The 21458-nt window shown below is 37.7% G+C and overlaps 1 protein-coding gene across 1 annotated transcript in view; it reads left to right on the forward strand.

The window, feature by feature from the left end:
• LOC150102036 (LIM domain kinase 1-like) overlaps positions 1-21458 on the forward strand; it is a 307253-nt gene that overhangs the window by 74287 nt on the left and 211508 nt on the right. The window contains exon 4 of the mRNA XM_090399953.1: positions 3146-3255. Within this exon, the coding sequence (XP_090256079.1) occupies positions 3146-3255 (110 nt within the window). The remainder of the gene's footprint in view (positions 1-3145; positions 3256-21458) is intronic.

The following is a 21458-nucleotide window of genomic DNA, read 5'->3' on the forward strand; positions in this document are numbered from 1 at the left end:
TTCCAACACTTACAATAACTTCACTGGCATTCCCACTTCTCATCTTTCATCATTCAGCTGTCCATGGTCATTCTTCTTATTTTCTCTCAATATTTCTGACATGTGCTCACCAGTTTTACTCTCTTTCCAGATACCTTTCACCCTAAAAAGCGATTGCATTCTGCATTGGCACCATAATATACAATACAACATACATACATATGATTAAAAGCAGCAGCTCTTAGAAACAATTAAGCATGCAAATGACTCTTACAAACAAACAAGCACTTGTAAAAGTAGTAATCCAGTAAAAATGAATTGAACATCACCAGACCAGTTATTTTCAAAAACACCTTATCTTTCATTTTCTAAAATTATTGCTTCTAACTAAACACGATTGAATAGAATTAGGAATGAAGCATTTATTCTAAAATGGATAATTTCTGTAACTAAATCAGAAGTTAAAAAAAAATAATCTCCTCTTGGAAATGAGGAGTGGAAATCCATCTTCCTACTTGTATCTCCTGGTGATTGAAGATGTTGATGGTTAATTTTTTTTTATTTTAGAGATTATTTTAGAGAACACTGAGGTGAGGGTAATGGATTGGTCAGTAGTTTCAGGGTAGACTTAATTTTTATTTGCTGACTACAGGCTTGTTTCTGTGCTGGTAGATCCCAGCTAGTTGAGTGGTTAGTATATTTTCTAAAACCAATATGCTGTGAGTTCAAATCCTAACGAGATCAGAGATGTTTGTAAATATCTTGGTTACCAGTAAATGAATTTCTTCACTAGATATAAGACCACCATCTTGCTTATTTTGGAGACCTGGCACAGCTTGAAAAGTTCCATATTAGATTCTAGAGCTGGATTTCTAGATTATTTAACCCTTAGCACATGATATTAATACTGTGATGCACTGTATGTTTACAACCATTTCTGTAGAACAGTATAGAAATGGCTGTAAGATGGAAATACCACCAGGACCAGTATTAAGAAGGTTGTTCAAATTTATTCTGATGTGTTTCTGATGAAACATCACAGAGACATGTTTGTTTCTTGTGGTTGAAGATTGTCATGGTCATCTGTATGGGAGTTGAAGAAAGATGAGAGTTTTGTCTTTAGATGTTATTAATGTAGTGCCATCAGGATGAGAAATAGAAGCACATATGGAGATATTGCAGTGGCCTTATGAAGACCAGAAGGAATGACCTGTTTGTTCACAAAATGAGTTTTTCAATCACATTCTGGATAACCATTCTACTAATCCTGGCAAACTGTCGATGCTAATCTGGCCACAAATGTTATAAGTTATTGGTAGAACTTGGATATATGGAAGGAAGCTGTCAAATTTCCATCACATCAGACCAGGTTTGGAACCAGAACTGCTTATTATCCTTTGGGTAAATGTTTTATTAGCAGTTCAGAATATTATGTGTGTTGGGTGGGGAGGGGAGCTGAAAAATTCTAATAGACACCTAAAACAAAAATGATATTAAAGCAACTGATATAACCACAAGAAAGAACATATCCTAAAACCCTTTAACTTCCATGTTTCATCAAATTGTAATACTTTGTTCTTTTTCTTTTAGGGTATATAAGAAGGCATGTCAGAGGTTTTGAAGAAATTCGAAGATACAGAGGTGCATGCATCATCAAGTTTTTCATGCTGCAAGAAAAGTCTGCAACTGAAATTTACCAAATTTTGTGTCAGACTTTAGGGGACTGTCCCCCAGCATATTCAACAGTTGCCTGATAGGTGGCCAAGTTTAAAAACTGGGCATCCTGAAACAATAGATGCCTCCAATTCAGGAAGACCTTCCACAGCTATCATACCTGAAAACATTGATGTAGTGCATGCCACGATTCTTGATGATAGATGAATACTAACCGAAAACATTGCAAAGACTCTGAGGATATTCTCTGAATATCCTGACCAAAAGAGAGAAAATATGTGCTGTCATCTCAAGGGATTTGGGGTCATTTTGAAAAATCAGGTGCCGATTTTTTTGCTTGTATTGTCACTGTTGAAACATGGCTTCATCACTATGACCCAGAGACTAAACAACAGTCAGTGGAGTGGAGATACAAAGGCTCTCCACTGCCAAGGAAGTTCCAAAGTCAAAAGTCAGCAGGGAAGGTTCTTGCCATTGTCTTTTGGGATATGAATGGTGTGATCCTTACCAAGTACCTTAAAAAAGGTGAAACTGTTACAGCAGCAATTTATTCAACAGCTCTTAAGGAATTGAAGGAAAATCACTGCAGGAAACTAAGCAAAGGCATGTTGCTTTTGCAGGACTACACACCTCATACTGCTCATGAAACCCAACAGACAACACACAACTTGGACTTTCACTGTCTGCCTCACCCACCCTATTTGCCAGACCTGGTCTCATCTATTTCCTATTCCCAGATTTAAACTTGAAAGGAACAAAATTTATCACAGTGGAATGAAGTCATATCTACAGCTGAGAACTGGTTTGTACAACAAGCAAAAGCCTTTTCTCTCAGAGTATTGCAAATGATGCATCCCCTTTGTAACAAGTATATAACACTTCATGGGAATATGTAGAATAATGTATGAGTTACATGGTTCTACTTCAATTCCTTCATGGTGATTATCACAACTTTTCAGCACACCCTCATACCTATGAGAAAAATGGATTTGCTTGTCTTTGAACAGTTAAAGAAAATTATATGAAAATAATTAAAGCAGCACTTCTGCTCCTGATAACAGGAATTTTAGACTAAACCATGTTATGTATTTAATATAATTTTGAGAACATAGTCTATGGAAGGAAGAAACAATTAAGCAGGCAAATGAATCTTACAAACAAACAGTGGACCAATACTCTTAAGTATTGGTCCATTTCTAGTCATTTAATGTTAATTGAATGATTTTATAGCATAACACTTCAACTCAAAGCAGTTTGGATGTATATATGAATAGTACTTCATGATGTTTACAGCATCAGGTCTGATATTATAGAACTGAATTGCTTTTGCAGAGATGAATGAAGATTATAGAACATTGATAATGGCTCATATTTGTTTAATAATTTTTTTAAAATTTTTAATTTCATGAAGTTTAAAAATATTTGACAATTCCAAAAATGTGAGTTACTTTTATATTTGAAAATAATTCTTAATATATTAAATGTTTTCTAGAGTGCTGGAGATCATAAATTCCATCCAGAATGCTTTAGGTGTTCTAGCTGTATGATGTGTGTTGGAGATGGGGAGACATATGCATTAGTAGAAAGGTCAAAACTTTATTGGTAAGTAATATATTAAGCTCTAAGTATTAATTCAAGTTTGGGCAAAGATTTTCCACTATTTGCCTTCTAAAAGTTTTTAGTAATCTTTTTGGCTGAATAGTTTCATGTATTACTTGCCTGAGGAAAGAAATTTAGTCACACATCCTATTTGTGACTGAAAGAAATTTATTTCGCTTTTTTGGCATGATGAAATTGATTCATATGAGAATAGAGGAGGGGGAGGATTCCCCTTCTTGAAAAAATAGGCAAAACTGCCTATGAACCTGTGACGTGCTTAATGCAGTCATGTTACCGACTAGCCATTAATGCTTTATTTATTTTATGTGTGTTTCATTTTAGATGGTAGATCATTGCCCAGTGTGAGATCACCTCTTATTGGAGACATGAACTCTATAGCAGGAAGAGGAGGAAGATTTCCAGCTCATTTAACCTTTATCCCACTTATGGTACTACTAATAATATATTATTGGATTGCAGTTTTCATGAGTGAAATTTGCATGCAACCTGTGAAAGGAAGTAAACTTATATCTATGGTGCAATCAAGTTATAATACAAATGAATTATAACAAATTATTTAGCCTTTTTCAGATAAGGTATTTGGAATCCTTACCAAAAATTGATTGCAATTCCAGTTGGGGATTCCATTTTCAGGAGCAAACCGTGCCAATTTTATATTGCATCTGCTCTTCCTGGGTTTAGTTTAATAAAATTTGGGATTTAGGATACACAGAAGATGTACATATGCTTTGGTTTTATTTGGATAGTTTTTATTGGTAAAAGTATTCAAATTAATATTGAAATTTTTGGAGCCTCCTTAGCTCAATCAGTTTTGATGATGTCCTATAGTTGGAAAGACTTAAGTTCAAATTCCACTTAGGACATTAAAAATCGTTATTTAGGCTCTTCATTTGAAGGTGAGTTAGGATGAAGACCTTCTTCCACCCCTCATATAGAGGTGAAGGAAGTTTTCCCATTTCTAAAACTTTGATTTTTAATCTCACAAAACAGCTAGACTGACCAGAACACATGCAATTGACAGCATACATTATACACATAACATACGTATATACACATAATACTATATAAATAGGATTGCTTGCTCTATCAGAGCGTTAATCAGATTTCAAGAAGCCATGTTACAGCTTAAATGTGAACTGGGGACTAAAATACATACGTTATTAAAAAAAAAAAATAGAGTTTGAGAACAGGAACCATACCTTGGAGATTCAGTGCCAAGCTTATGAAGAAAACATTCATTGATTCAGCCAGAGAGGCATGTGATTAGGCTGTCTGCAAGGATAGAAAATCAGAACTCCATGGTGGACACTGGAAGTTAATGAGGCAGTGAAGGAAAAGAAGAAAGCATATCAAAAGTTTCTGGGAAATAAGTCAGCTTGTGCTGTTCTTAGAGAATACAGACAAATGTAAGAGAGCTAAACACTATATAAAAGTGTTTTGCTCTCTTACATTTGTCTGAGACTGTTTAGCTCTCTTACATTTTTCTATGTTCTTACCAAAGTCTTTCCATGACAAAAGTCATGGAAAGACTTTGGTAAGAACATAGAAAATAAATATTAGAAAGGTGGCAAAATATTATTTTTATTATTATTATTATTGTTCCGGGAAACACCAAGGAGTCGACAGACTCATCGAGGGAGGCCCTAACATCATGTCTGGAACAACTATTCAACATTCACACAGTATCTATCATATCTTGCCTTGAACTCATTCACGGTCGTAGCACCCACAACAGACTCTGGAAGCTTATTCCACTCATTCACCACTCTCCAAGTAAAAAACCTAGCTCTAACGCTCTTGCCCAGCTTCTATGCATGGCCCCTAGTCCTCCCACCACCAGTCATATTTTCAAAAATATCTTCTGGATCAATCTTATAAAAACCCTTCAGTAATTTGAATGTCTCAATCATATCACCCCTCCTTTGCCTATCGTCCAATTTCTGCAACCCACAAATCCTCAACCTATTCTCATAAGGTTCATTCCACAGTCCTGCTATCATCTTGGTCACTCGTCTCTGGACCCTCTCCACTTCCTTCCCATCACGAAGAAACCCTGGTGCCCATAACTCGGCACAGAAGTCCAGATGGGGTCTTATCAAGGCTCGATACAGAGGAACAACAACTTGTTTGTCTCTGCATGTTAAAGTATTTTTCAGAAGCCAAGTGATTTGGTGAGCTGTTTTAGTCACTTTTGCAATGTGCCCCCTAAACTTCAACTCCCTATCCACCAGCACTCCCAAATCCCTGGCCTCATCAATCTCCTGGAGTACGGTTCCACCAATGCGATATACTGCTGCTGTTCTTTTCACCCCAAAGTGCATAACCTTAGACTTTGCCACATTAAACTGACATCCATTTTTCCTAGCCCAGTCCTCCAAACTATCCAAATCATCCAGTAAAATTTTGACATCCTGTGCACTCACAATTGCTCTACCCAACTTTGCATCATCAGCAAACAAGTGAACACTTCCTCTCAAATCCTTTCCAATATCATTGATGAACAAATTGAAAAGCAGTGGTTCAAGAACAGAGCCCTGCAGCACTCCACTAGTCACAAGACGTCTTTTTGACTCCACTCCTGAATAAACCACTCTCTGGTATCTCTCCTTCAACCACCCTCCTATCCATCTTACCAACCCTATATCTATCCCCATCTGCTCCAGTTTACTGATTAGGGTTCCATGTGGTATCCTGTCAAAGGCCTTGGCAAGGTCCAGTAGTATCACTGTAAACCCATTACCCCTATCCAGTTCAGCCGTCACTGTGTTATAAAACGTGAGCAAGTTACTGAGGCATGATCTACCCTTCACAAAACCATGTTGTCCCCCATACAATATCCCATTTTCATCTGTCCAATCCTGTATTCTTTTCTTGATTAATTTCTCTAAGACCTTGACAATGATTCCTGATATGCTAATCGGTCGGTAATTTACAACAGCAGTCTTGGAACCACCTTTATGCAGTGGAACTATTTTCCCCTCCTTCCACCCGCTCGGGACTAACCCGGACACGAGACTCAAATTAAACAAAATGGTCAAGGGTACTGACAATTCTTTAGCTGCTTCTCGTACTACACGAGCTGGTATACCATCCAATCCCACAGATGTATTGACATTGAGGTTATGCAATAGACTACTCACCTCCACTTCATTCACCACAATTGCTGTATAATCTACTGGTTTATTCATTTCTGCAATGTCACCACCTGGATGATATATTCTTGCAAAGTGCTCACTCAGTAACTCAGCTATCTCAACTGATTCAGTTACCTCCCTACCATCGGCATTCTTTAAAATCATCCTGCCATGTACATTTTTCCTTTTACTTGCTACATATCTAAAAAACTGTTTAGGATTCTCTTTAGCCTGCATGGCCAATGTTCTTTCGTAATCCTTTTTTGCTTTTCTTACCACACTCGTCACCCTTCTGGCCTGCGCTTTATACCGATCATGTGCCTGCCGATCACCTTTCTCCTTAAATTCCCTCCATAGTCGTTTTTTTTTTTGCAGCTCAAGCTTAATGGTGTTATTCATCCATTTATCCCCTACTTGATTTATTATTCGGACTCTAGGTATACAGTCAGCCATTGCTTCATGCAAGCACTTCTTAACTACCTCCCATGCACTATCAACTTCTAGTCCTTGTAGTTGTACATGCCATGGCACTGAGCCAATCAAACTCCTACGTTTGTCATACTTTCGCACCCGATAATTCCACATGTACCCTGTCTTAATTGAAAATTCTACACCTTTAGCCACCTCCCAAGTCAAGACCCTATGATCACTCTCACCGATTGGTGGCAATGTGGTCATATTTGTTACAGCCAAATCCTCAGATATAATTACTAAGTCAAGCACTCTCTGACCCCTAGTATTTTCCATTGCATGCTGTCACAGATAGTTATCACTTAATAACCGCATAAAATCCAATTCCTTCCTCCCGTGTGTCCTCTCCTCACTCTGGAGGCTGTTGAAAAAGCTCAGAAATGGAGGGAAAGAGTGCTGTAAAAGGAATTAGAGATGATAAAGGTGACATGAAAACTGAAGAAAAAGATATCCTTGATCATCATCATCATCAAATTCCTGCCATGTACCCTCAAGGGGTGTACAGGATATGATAGTACTACATGAAAAAAATTACATCATTATTAATTTCCTATCTACAATTTTCCTCCAAATCAGTCTGTTACTTGTCAACACTCCAATATTATCAGATCTTATATTTCTATCGTCTAAAGCACTTTGTACTGTATCAATCCACCTATATCTTGGTCTTCCTCTCGGTCGTTGTCCTGCCAACCTGGCAGAGAACACTTGTTTTGCTAATCTTTCCTCGCCCATTCTGTTTAAGTGACCATACCACCTGAGATTAGCTCTGCTAACGCATTCCTGGATGCTGACAATGTCAAGTTCTTTCCTAATATCCTCGTTTTTAATATGATACTGCCATTGATGCCATCTGTTCACGCCTATAATCTTTCTCAGGACTCTCATATCTGAAGTCTCTAGTCTTTGGTCAAGTGTTTTACTTCTGACCCAGCTCTCAGATCCATAAGTTAAAACTGGTTTGAACAATGTCTTGTATACAGCTAATTTAGTGTTCCGACTAATTTCTCTCTTATTCCATATGAATTTATTCAATTGACTTCCCACCATACCAGCTTTGCTGATTCTGTTGTCTATTTCTGTATTTAATTTACCATCTTCAGTAAAAATCGTGCCTAAATAGCTGAAATGTTTTACTTGTTCCACAGGTTCTCCATTCACAACACAGTTGACATTTTCAATGATTCTGCCTATTTTCATTGTCTTTGTCTTTTTATTGCTGACCTTCATACCATATCTATTACAAGAGCTATTCAATTTAGTCAGAGAATCTTGCAGACTTGTAGCGGATTTATTTAGAAGTATAACAGCATCCGCATAAAGCAAAGAGCTGACATTAACATCTCCAATTTTGATATCATGTTTAATACCACTTTCCTTCATAATGTGATCCATATAGATAATGAATAACAGAGGGGATAATGTACATCCTTGTCTCACACCAGATTTAACATTAAACCATCTTCCTGTACTTCCTTCAATTCTAACTGCTGACTTACAACTCAAATAAAGACTAAGTATTGCTTGATATAATGTCCCATTGACACCATATAACTGCAGCGTATTGAATAGCTTCTCTCTTGGCACCTTGTCATATGCCTTTTCCAGATCGACAAAACTTAAATACAGATCTTTGTTATATTCCCATGCTTTCTCGACTATTTGTCGTAAAGTGAAGATCTGATCCTGACAGCCTCTATTTGGCCTGAATCCAGCTTGTTCTTCACCAAGCTTTTCTTCCACAATTCTTCTCAACCGTTTCTCAAGTATACTTGCATAGATCTTACCAGGAACACTCAGTAGGGAAATACCTCTGTAATTCTGACATGCAGTTTTATTTCCCTTTTTATATATGGGTACTATGAGAGCTCTACTCCAATCATCGGGAATTCGTCCCTCTGTCCAGGCTTTCTGAACTATGCAGTGAAGCTACTGTAAGACTCTTATACCACCATACTTCAGCATTTCTGGTCGAATATCATCTACTCCTGCTGCCTTTCCACATTTCAAGCCTTTGATGGCTTTTTCTACTTCAAGTATGGATATGTATTCCTGACTGCATGCCTGGTCAGTCTTTTTTACCACTGTGCTGTCATCACTGCTTGTTTCATTTAGCAGTGTTTCAAAGTAATTACTCCATACTTCAAGGATATCTTTTTCTCCCGTTTTCATGTCACCTTTATCATCTCTAATTCCTTTTATAGCACTCTTTCCTCCATTCTTAAGCTTCTTCAACAACCTCCAGAATATTTTGCCACCTTCTTGATATTTATTTTCTATATTCTTGCCAAAGTCCTCCCATGACTTTTGTTTAGCTAGTTTTACACAGTGTTTAGCAATCTTGCATTTGTCTCTATATTCTCTAAGAGCACAAGCTGACTTATTTGACAGGAACTTTTGGTATGCTTTCTTCTTTTCCTTCACTACCTCTTTAACCTCCTGTGTCCACCAGGGAGTTCTGATTTTTTTATCCTTACAAACAACCTCACCACATGCCTCTCTGGCAGAATCAATCAATGTTTTCTTCAGAGTTTGCCACTGAATCTCCAAGGTTTGATTCCTGTTCTCAAACTCTTTCATTTTTCCTTCAATAACCTTTGTGTATTTTAGTCTACAGCTCACATCTGAGAGCTGCTCAACTTTTATTCGCTTTAAAACTTTCTTACATGTTATTCTTTTCAATATGAAATTCAATTTTATCCTGCTCAAGACTAAATAGTGATCACTTCCAATTTCAAATCCTCTGTACACTCTGGTGTCCTGCACCAGGGAGAAAACATCACTATCAACAATAACATAGTCAATGAGACTTTTCTTATTCCTAGCCTCTTCTCTCCATGTGAATTTGTGCACATTTTTATGTTGGAACATGGTGTTAGTAATAACTAGTCCATGTCCTGAGCAGAAATCCAACAGATATTTGCAATTATTATTAGCTTTGCTCTTTTCTCCAAATTTTCCCAAAATATTTTTGTATGTCTCACAATCATTTCCTACTCTGCTATTTAGATCCCCAACAAGGACCAACTTTTCATTTTTCATTGTGTCAGTTGCTTTTTCTAAAGCCTCAAAAAATTCCTCCACTTCTACCTTAGTAGAACCTTCTGTGGGACCATAGGCACAAATAAGTCTCATTGTCCAGTTCCCCATTCTCATATTTGCCCACATTACTCTACTTGAGACTGACTGCCATTCAAGAAGATTAGCCTCGTATTTTGTGTTGAATACTATGGCTACTCCTTCTTTTCCTTGATTGTCATTGCCTGAATATAACATTTTGTATTTATTGCTCAGAAAGATCTCACCAGTTTTGGTCTTTTGTTTCAGTCACCCCTATTATGTCAATCTGGTACTTATCTAATTCCTCAGCTAGCTCCATTTCTTTGCCATTCAGGCTTCTTAAGTTGATAGTACCGATCTTTAACTCTGGTGATGTTGAGTTGGGGTTTGTTTTCAGATTTGTTCCAGTAGCTGACTTTTCGCTGTTCGCCCTGGTTCCCTGGCGAAAACAACGGGGGCCTTGTTTAACCGGGCGACGCCCCAGCCGGCATGAAATTTTGTCATGTTGTACCATCATTCTATATTTTGGTTTAACCAATAAGAGTACAATTTGGTCGGCTAAATCCCAAATTGCCAGCCCATCCTCGTTCGTTCAGTATCCAAGTAGATACCCAACAGGGTGCACCACGAGAAGGTGAGGATTGGACATTAGGTCAGAAGCCCTGGTCGGTTCTCCGCATTCCTTTAAAGGCTATGTGGAGGTCTCCTCTCAGTTATACAGCTTTGACCCTTAAGCACCCCATCCTTGATGTATGGAGTAATTACAGAATCGTATAATGCAGTACTTATACAACACGGTTTCAATATAATGCGTTCTACAAATTGTAGTAACAATTGTTGAACGCGATTTCGATATAAGACAGTCTACAAACTGTAGTAACCCTACTTCAGAAAATTGCTAAATGAAACAAGCAATTACAGCACAGTGGTAAAAGACACTCAGCAGACATGCAATCAGAAATATATATCCATATTCGAAGTAAAAAAGAGCCATCAAAAGCCTGAAATGCATAAAGTCAATGGGAATAGATGACATTTGACTTTATGATGAAATGCTTAAGTATGGAGGTATAAAAGTCTTGCAGTTCAAAAGGTCTGGATAGAGGGACGAATTCCAGATAATTGTAGTAGAGCTCTCATAGTACCCATATATAAAAAGGGAAATAAAACTGAATGTGAGGATTACAGAGGTATTTTCTCTGTAAGAATGTGTTAATATGATAATATCATTGTTACAAGGGCGGTTCAAAAATTGCTGGGCCTAACTACTGACCTATCAGTATCTCTGATGTGAAGACTTCAGAAAAGTTGGTAAGAACTTGCATACAAAAATGGGTAGACAAACATGCTATACTTTGCAAGGAGCAGCATGGGTTTACTAAAGGAAGGTTGTGTTTTATACACCTGATCATTGCCTTACTTCCACCTTAGTATCACCACCTCTGTCTCCCAATGACGAGACCTCAATAAAAGTCGAAACTGGTCTGGGTAGTGACCCCTCCCTTAATGCATAGCAGTATACATGTCTGCAGGGAGATGTGCTTTGCATTATGGGATACCAAGGCAAGTGATCTTATCCCACCTTTACCGTGAGTTGCCCCAGTCCTGAAAATACTTCAGGCTCAAACTTTGTTTGCTTACACTTGGATAAAGGATTAAACCAAATATATAATTGGTAGCTTCCATCAACTATCTCTAATCCAGAGAATTTTAGTAATAAGATGTTGAACCTTTTGGCAACTGGTATATGGTGATATGACTTCTGCATTACTTCCACTTTAGCATCACCACCTCTGTGTCTGGCTCCCACTGATGAGACCTCAATAAAGGTCAAAAGTGGTGTGGGTAGTGACCCTTCCCTTAATGCATAGCAGTATACATCTCTACAAGGAGATGTGCTTTGCATTATGGGATACTAAGGCAAGTCATCAGAACATATCCCATCTTTACCACCAGTTGCCTCAGTCCTGAAAATACTTCAGGTGCAAACTTTGTTTGCTTACACTTGGATAAAGGATTAAACCAAATATAAAATTGGTAGCATAGCCAAGTGAAAAAATTTCCATCAGTTGCTAAGAGTGTTCAGCCGAACTGGCTATTCCTTTGACTAATTTGATAATTTGAGTCTCAGAAGAAGGAAGATTCTTCAGGAAAGGAAAGAATGTATGGTAATTTCATTGCACAAGGGTGGTGCAAAGACCGATTTATCCAGCTATTGACCAATCAGTATTTCAGGAGTGGTAGTGAAGATTTTGGAAACGGTGGTTAGGGCTCACATTTAGTGAGCCCTAACCACATTCTCTGGTAACACACAAATGTGTTGACAGAGAATCTCTACTTTGCGATGAATTGCATGAGTTTACTAATGGAAGGTCATGTTTTACCAGTTTGCTCACATTTTATAATAATGTTGCTATTGAACTAGACAAGGGGAATGGATACACCATGAGACTTTAGGAATTTTCTAAGGCTTTTGACAGAATACAACATGGAAGACTGTTACATAATTTGGGGAATATATGATTGGATTATAACATATTACCATGGATAAACAGGATGGCTAAATGACAGATATCGAAAAGTGGTATATGGAGGAATGTGAGTGCAAGATTTAAGGTAACCAGTGGTATCCCACATGGATCAATCCTTTGTCTACTGTTATTCATTCTGTACATTAATGACATTGGAAAGGATTTGACAAGTGGCATACAACTATTTGTTGATGATGTAAAGATAGGGTAATCAGGAATATGGCTGATATGTGTTACTTGTAGAATAATTTGAATAGCCAGGAATTTTTTGGGCATGGGAAAATGGGTATCAGTGAATGTAAAGTCATTCACTTTGGTGTGATTAGATATTCAATGTCGTATTGGTGGAATTATGCCATTGGACATCTAATCACACTCTATTTCATGAACTTTACATTTACTGACATTGAACTGACATCCATTTTCTCATGCCCACAATTTCTGGCTATTCAAACCTTCTACAAGTATTTACAAGGAATACCTTACCTATTTTTGCATCATCAACAGATAGTTGTTCAAAGGCCATATAGCAAAGATTACAAATAGAACTCAGAGGATAATTGCAATGGGAAATGAATTTTCATATATAAAGATAAGGATGTCATTTTGCCTCTTTACAAGGCCTTGATATGACCTCACTTGAACTGTTGCGCACAGGTCTGGTTTCCATTGTAATTCGGATACAATGATACATACTGATTATGAAGACAGATTGGGAATTTATAGACTGCAGACATTTGCAAACAGGAGAAAGAGAGGTGATATGATTGAGAGAGTTACAAACTTTTGAAAGGGTCATATAAGAATTCAGATGATGGAATTTTTCATTTTATGAAGACTGGGATAAGGACAAGAGGGCATCCTTTGAAGCTGAGAATGAATGCTCTCCAGAATGGGATGAGATCTAGATTTTTCTCTTATAGAGTTGTGTGTGATTCAAATGATTGTCATTTGATATTGTGTGTGCAAGCAGTGTGAATGAATTCAAGAACAAGTATGACAGCTGGTGCATGTAGTATGTGGCTTCCCTCAATGCATCCCTGACTTCCTGGAGGTCTCTTTTAATAATAATAATGTTTTGAATGGAAAAGTACACCTACCTTTTTTAAATGCTGAGAAGGCTACGTATATATAATATGTTTGTGCCAGGATTAATTAGATGTGACAATCAGCGCAAGAAGAGAAAGCTGATCTCGAAAGTAGTTAAGTAGAATCCTTCTTGTGGAAAATGAGGTAGGCCTGAGTTTTTATGACATTGAAATTTACTGTCTTCATCCCATTTGAGGATGTTGAGATCAGTATTTACATCATTGGTTATGAAAGGCTTTTATTATTGCTGTCTCTCTCTCTGTCATTGTTACAGTACCCTGGATACTCAGGTAATGATAGCGAAATCTGATGAGCGGAAGCTTCCTTTGTGACATGAAATGAACAACCAGTGAGGAAGCTGACAATCCAGTTACAGAATGCAGAAGCGAGGCCATAAGATGATAGCTTATTCATCAGACCTTGATGCCAGACATGATTGAATTCCTTTGAAATATCTGAGAGAAATAGCATGGGTTTTTCCAAATATTTCCATATTTGGAGAGGGGTGCTTAAGGGTCAAAGCTGTACAACTGAGAGGAGACCTCCATATAGCCTTTAAAGGAATGCAGAGAACCGACCAGGGCTTCTGACCTAATGTCCAATCCTCACCTTCTCATGGTGCACCCTATTGGGTATCTACTTTGATACTGAATGAACGAGGATGGGCTGGCAATTTGGGATTTAGCCGACTAAATTGTATTCTTATTGGTTAAAACAAAATAAAAAATGATGGTACAACATGACAAAATTTCCTGCCGGCTGGGGCGTCACCCGGTTAAACAAGGTCCCGTTGTTTTCACCAGGGTACCAGGGTGAACAGCGAAAAGTCAGCTACTGGAACAAATCTGAAAACAAACCCCAACTCAACATCACCAGAGTTAAAGATCGATACTGTCAACGTAAAAAGACCTGAATGGCAAAGAAATGGAGCTAGCTGAAGAATTAGATAAGTACCAGATCGACATAATAGGGGTGACTGAAACAAAAAAGACCAAAACTGGTGAGATCTTTCTGAGCAATAAATACAAAATGTTATATTCAGGCAATGACAATCAAGGAAAAGAAGGAGTAGCCATAGTATTCAACACAAAATACGAGGCTAATCTTCTTGAATGGCAGTCAGTCTCAAGTAGAGTCATGTGGGCAAATATGAGAATGGGGAACTGGACGATGAGACTTATTTGTGCCTATGGTCCCATAGAAGGTTCTACTAAGGTAGAAGTGGAGGAATTTTTTGATGCATTAGAAAAAGCAACTGACACAATGAAAAAGGAAAAGTTGGTCCTTGTTGGAGATCCAAATAGCAGAGTAGGAAATGATTGTGAGACATACAAAAATATTATGGGAAAATTTGGAGAAAAGAGCAAAGCTAATAATAATGGCAAATATCTGTTGGATTTCTGCTCAGGACATGGACTGGTTATTACTAACACCATGTTCCAACATAAAAATGTGCACAAATTCACATGGAGAGAAGAAGCTAGGAATAAGAAAAGTCTCATTGACTATGTTATTGTTGATGTTTTCTCCCTGGTGCAGGACACCAGAGTGTACAGAGGATTTGAAATTGGAAGTGATCACTATTTAGTCTTGAGCAGGATAAAATTGAATTTCATATTGAAAAGAATAACATGTAAGAAAGTTTTAAAGCGAATAAAAGTTGAGCAGTGCTCAGATGTGAACTGTAGACTAAAATACAGAAAGATTATTGAAAAGAAAATGAAAGAGTGTGAGAACAGGAATCAAACCTTGGAGATTCAGTAGCAAACTCTGAAGAAAACATTGATTGATTCTGCCTGAGAGGCATGTGGTGAGGTTGTGTGCAAGGATAAAAAAATCAAAACTCCCTGGTGGACACAGGAAGTTAAAGAGGCAGTGAAGGAAAAGAAGAAAGCATATCAAAAGTTCCTGACAAATAAGTAAGCTTTTACTCTTACAGAATACAGAGACAAATGTAAGAAAGCTAAACAGTGTGTAAAACTAGCTAAACAAAAGTCATGGGAGGACTGGCAAGAATATAGAAAATAAATATCAAGAAGGTGGGAAAATATTCTGAGGGTTGTTGAAGAAGCTTAGGAATGGAGGAAAGAGTGCTGTAAAAGGAGTTAGAGATGATAAAGGTGACATGAAAATGGGAGAAAAAGATATCCTTGAAGTATGTAGTAAATACTTTGAAAAACTGCTAAATGAAACAAGCAGTGATAACAGCACAGTGATAAAAAACACTGACCAGGCATGCAGTCAGGAATATATATCCATACTTGAAGTAGAAAAACCCATCAAAGGCTTGAAGTGTGGAAAGGCAGCAGGAGTAGATGATATTCGACCAGAAATGCTGAAGTATGGTGGTATGAAAGTCTTACAGTGGCTGCACTGCATAGTTCATAAAGCCTGGACAGAGGAACGAATTCCCGATGATTGGAGTAGAGCTCTCATAGTACCCATATATAAAAAGGGAAATAAAACTGAATGTGAGAATTACAGAGGTATTTCCCTACTGAGTGTTCCTGGCAAGATCTATGCAAGTATACTTGAGAAACGGTTGAGAAGAATTGTGGAAGAAAAGCTTGGTGAAGAACAAGCTGGATTCAGGCCAAATAGAGGCTGTCAGGATCAGATCTTCACTTTACGACAAATAGTCGAGAAAGCATGGGAATATAACAAAGATCTGTATTTAAGTTTTGTCGATTTGGAAATGGCATATGACAAGGTGCCAAGAGAGAGAAGCTATTCAATACGCTACAGTTATATGCTGTCAATGGGGCATTATATCAAGCAATACTTAGTCTTTATTTGAGTTGTAAGTCAGGAGTTAGAATTGAAGGAAGTACAGGAAGATGGTTTAATGTTAAATCTGGTGTGAGACAAGGATGTACATTATCCCCTCTGTTATTCATTATCTATATGGATCACATTATGAAGGAAAGTGGTATTAAACCTGATATCAAAATTGGAGATGTTAATGTCAGCTCCTTGCTTAAAAATATTCTTAATGCGGATGATGTTATACTTCTAAATAAATCCACTACAAGTCTGCAAGATTCTCTGACTAAATTGAATAGCTGTTGTAATAGATATGGTATGAAGGTCAGCAATAAAAAGACAAAGACAATGAAAATAGGCAGAATCATTGAAAATGTCAACTGTGTTGTGAATGGAGAACCTGTGGAACAAGTAAAACATTTCAGCTACTTAGGCACAATTTTTACTGAAGATGGTAAATTAATTATAGAAATAGACAACAGAATCAGCAAAGCTGGTATGGTGGGGAGTCAATTGAATAAATTCATATGGAATAAGAGAGAAATTAGTCGGAACACTAAATTAGCTGTATACAAGACAGTGTTCAAACTAGTTTTAACTTATGGATCTGAAAGCTGGGTCAGAAGTAAAACACTTGACCAAAGACTAGAGACCGCAGATATGAGAGTCCTGAGAAAGATTAGAGGCGTGAACAGATGGCATCAATGGCAATATCATATTAAAAATTAGCATATTAGGAAAGAACTTGACATTGTCTGCATCCAGGAATGCTTTAGCAGAGCTAATCTCAGGTGGTATGGTCACTTAAATAGAATGGGAGAGGAAAGATTAACAAAACAAGTGTTCTCTGCCAGGTTGGCAGGAAAACGGCCCAGAGGAAGACCAAGATATAGGTGGATTGATACAGTACAAAGTGCCTTAGACGATAGAAATATAAGATCTGATAATGTTGGAGTCTTGACAAGTAACAGACTGATTTGGAGGAAAATTGTAGATAGGAATTTAGTAATGATGTAATTTTTTCATGTAGTACTGTCATATCCTGTACACCACTTTAGGGTACATGGCAGGAATTTGATGATGAAATATTTCCATGGCCTATGTCCAAAAGTATGTGAAATTATCAAGGAGGTCAGCTATAGTATGAGAATGGCAGAATTCATATTAATGATCACTAATTAATTTATGTGTCTCCAGGTAATCTAGTGGTGGGAACATTGGAACGATAGTCAGATGGCTGACTTTTCTCTCTGTATTTTAGGTACAGGTTGATTAAAGCCTGCTTCCATGCTGTTGAGTAGTTGCTAGTGGAATATGACAGCTTATATGGGCGATACAGTGAGTTGTTAATTCTGGGGCACAAGTTTTGAGCACAACTGGAGGAATACTATTTGGACTAGTAGCTTTATCAGTATCAACAGTAATCAGGTTTTCCTGGTGTCCTTCTAGCAAAAGTTCTGAGGAGGCATGTAATGGACCCTTTGTGGTAGGTAATGTGGGAGGTGATTTGCCTTGTTCGTCCAAGCTAGAATTGGAAGAAAGAACTGATCCTGAGATCTTCTTTTTCCTTGGGTGAGGTCACTGTGGTATCATCCTAACAGCCTTAGCAATACCAGCTGAGCAGGAGAGAAATTTATTGTATTTCATTCTTATGAAGTCTGCTTTGGAATCATTGATAACTTTTTTCTTTTTTTTTATACTTGTTTCAGGCTGTTGTTTAAGCTGAATGAGAAGCTGGAGTTTTTAATTTAAGCCATTGAACATATGCTGCATTTTTAATATGAACTGCAGAGATGCAATTTTTGAGAACTGGCGCTTGAATAAGGACCAGAGGTTTGCAGTAGAGTGATTAACTGAAATAATCCTCTTATTCTAGTGAGGATTATTTCAGTTATTAGTTCAGTGGAGATGTTTATATCAATCGAGTGAAAACAGTAATCTATGTAAAAGTGGCATATAAATTCCAGAGGACATTCCAGTTGACACAGTTGTAGAGCTATAGGGTATGAGTCTGAGATTGGTTAGGAGGAGGAGGATAAACTGTAGAGCAAGAGACTTGAATAAGATTGTAGTCAGAGTTGCCAAGGGGAGAGCAGACAACCACAATGCATTTGGAGGGAAGTTAGTAAGAAACGTTCCAGGGGATTGTCAGGTATTCTGGTTGGTAGGCTAACTATTTGTGATAGATTATGACTGATTGCAAATGATTCAGCTTCTCTTCTGGATGGACATGTAAAGTTGGAATGGGGAGCCAGTTTGTGTTATGAACATTAGTCACCTAGGAAGACAATCTCAAAATTTGGTAATTTGTTTTTTTGTGAAATCAAATTAATTTGTATGAAACTCAGCCAGCTTTTCTGGCTAAATATATTTCACTAGATTACAAATGACTTACAAATAGAAAAATAACTTCAAGATAAAAATTTATGGTTTTATCTTAAATTTTATTTTTTGCTTCTGATCTTGTGTAGCTCAGTTCTTATCAACCATTGCAGTTGTTGGTACTTTTTTTTTGTTGCAACGTTCTCTCCTGTCCTGAATAGAGTATTCCAATTTCTAACTAATAATGTACAAGAGCTAGAACAACCTGGAGTTTATCGACGTGGTCGCCAATTCCCTTGTTCCTTCTGCTGATTGATTCCCTTTTTGAACACAGAGAAAATTTATATTTTAGCTGCGCCACTCTGTGTCAGGATGCTGTAAGAACAATATCAAGGAATCAATGATCAGCAAGTACAATACTACAGTGATCTAAATTGGAATGAAATATTCTTTAGACAATTTATCTATTTTACTTTAAGTTGTATAGCAGTCGTGGCTCTCTAATCTTTCCTTGCTCTCATGTTAATTTTGGGCTCCCTCTTAGATCCAAACTATTGAAATGAGTGGTGCAATGAAATGAATTCAGGCAAGCACAAGGTTCAATTTAAACAAAACATTTAATGCACTAACACATGAATTTACACTAATTAAGAAAATTCTAAACATAAGTTCATTGATCATGGGATTAAGAAGTTTTTATTAAGACAATAGCAATCTTACAGTATAATATACTTAGCACGGTTAAATTCTCAACATATAGATTCTTACTCTTAGAGTTATAAGCTTCTAAGCACAACTTATAGACAAAGGTTATCAATTCAATATATTTCAAATGTCCATTCTGCTTGGTCGTTCAGCATATAACAAAGCACATATCATTAATTACACACCAAAGAATTCTAGAGTCCTATCAATCTATTACTGTAAACCTTAGCAAGTCTATCTCCAACTTATATCTCATTCTCTTGGAACAAGCTTCAAGATATCACACTTTTAAACTTGAACAGTCAGGAAGGCATTACTTGTCCCCCACAGTACATTCACAAAAGACAGAAAAGATTTCCTTACCGGGACAGATATATACTTTGCCTATTATCACGTGCTCTGGATTGCACTTCCTTGCTTCTCAGGAGTCCTCTCTCTGGTCATATCTATGGATAGAATCTGGTTCATGGAGGGCATGTCTTTCACTGCATCAAAGAACGTAGTTACTGCTCTCAGGTCACAGTAGTTTGGTTGGCTCAGGAACAAATGCCTGTCTCGCCCTTAGATGACCATTCTTCAGGTTTCCTTGGAAGCTCCCGCCATACTTCTCGTCTTCCACAACCACGAGGAGTAAGTGAACAGGATAAGAATAAGAGAGTTTTGCTGTCTCCGCAACCCTTTTTATAATTCGCACCTCGTTCTTTCATTGGTTCCCTTTTTCACGAACAGCACGTTTCCTTTGCAGCTAGCACCAAAATGTGCGCTAGCGGATGACTTCGACTACTTCATACATCACTCAGTTTCCGATGCCCTTGACAATGGTTCACATGAGCGGATTAAGTTCCGAGTTTCCATGCACAGTTCACATAGGATATATACACTAACCAAGAAATAACACAGGATAAATAACTCACCACTACTAGAACATACAGATATTTTACATTTATGGGTTATACAACAGTAAGTGAATAATTTACTATTTGTCTGATGAACAAACTTGGCTCTTTGTTCATCCAAACTTGGCTCTTGGATGAACAAACTTTGGCAGACTATGATTTAACATAGTCTGCCAAAATTGCAGATTATGTTAAATCCTGAGTGAAACACTATTATTATTATTATTGTTGTTGTTGTTGTTCCGGGCAACTCCAACGAGTCGACAGACTCATCGAGGGAGACCCTAACATCATGTCAAGAACAACTATTCGACATTGACACAGTATCTATCATACCTTGCCTTGAACTCGCTCACTGTCATAGCACCCACAACAGACTCTGGCAGTTTATTCCACTCATTTACCATTCTAAAAGTAAAGAACCTAGCTCTAACACCACTGCTAACCACACTCTTGCCCAGCTTCCATAGGTGTCCCCTAGTTCTCCCACCACCAATCATATTTTCAAAATTATCTTCTGGATCAATCTTATAGAAACCCTTCAGTAATTTGAATGTCTCAATCATATCACCCCCTCCTTCGCCTATCGTCCAATCTCTGCAACCCACAAATCTTCAACCTATTCTCATAAGGTTCATTCCACAGACCTTCTATCATCTTGGTCACTCATCTCTGGATCCTCTCCTCTTCCTCCCCATCACGAAGAAACCCTGGTGCCCATAACTGGGCACAATAGTCCAGATGGGGTCATATCAAGGCTCGATACAGAGGAACAACAACTTGTTTGTCTCTGCATGTTAAAGTATTTTTCAGAAGCCAAGTGATTTGATGAGCTGATTTAGTCACTTTTGCAATGTGCCCCCTAAACTTCAATTCCCTATCCACCAACACTCCCAAATCCCTGGCCTCGTCAATCTCCTGGAGTACAGTTCCACCAATGTGATATACTGCTGCTATTCTTTTCACCCCAAAGTGCATAACCTTACACTTTGCCACATTAAATTGACATCCATTTTTTTCCTAACCCAGTCATCCAAACTATCCAAATCATCCTGTAAAATGTTGACATCCTGAGCATTCACTATCGCTCTACTTAACTTTGCATCATCTGCAAACAGATGCACAGTTCTTCTCAGATCTTTTCCTATATCATTAATGAACAAATTAAACAGTAATTGTCCAAGAACAGAACCCTGCAGCACCACTAGTCACAG

The sequence above is a fragment of the Typopeltis vanoorti genome, chromosome 11 (genome assembly GCF_054136105.1).
Source record: "Typopeltis vanoorti isolate ZY-2024b chromosome 11, IOZ_Tvanoo_1.0, whole genome shotgun sequence".
In the NCBI taxonomy this organism is placed as follows: Eukaryota; Metazoa; Arthropoda; class Arachnida; order Uropygi; family Thelyphonidae; genus Typopeltis; species Typopeltis vanoorti.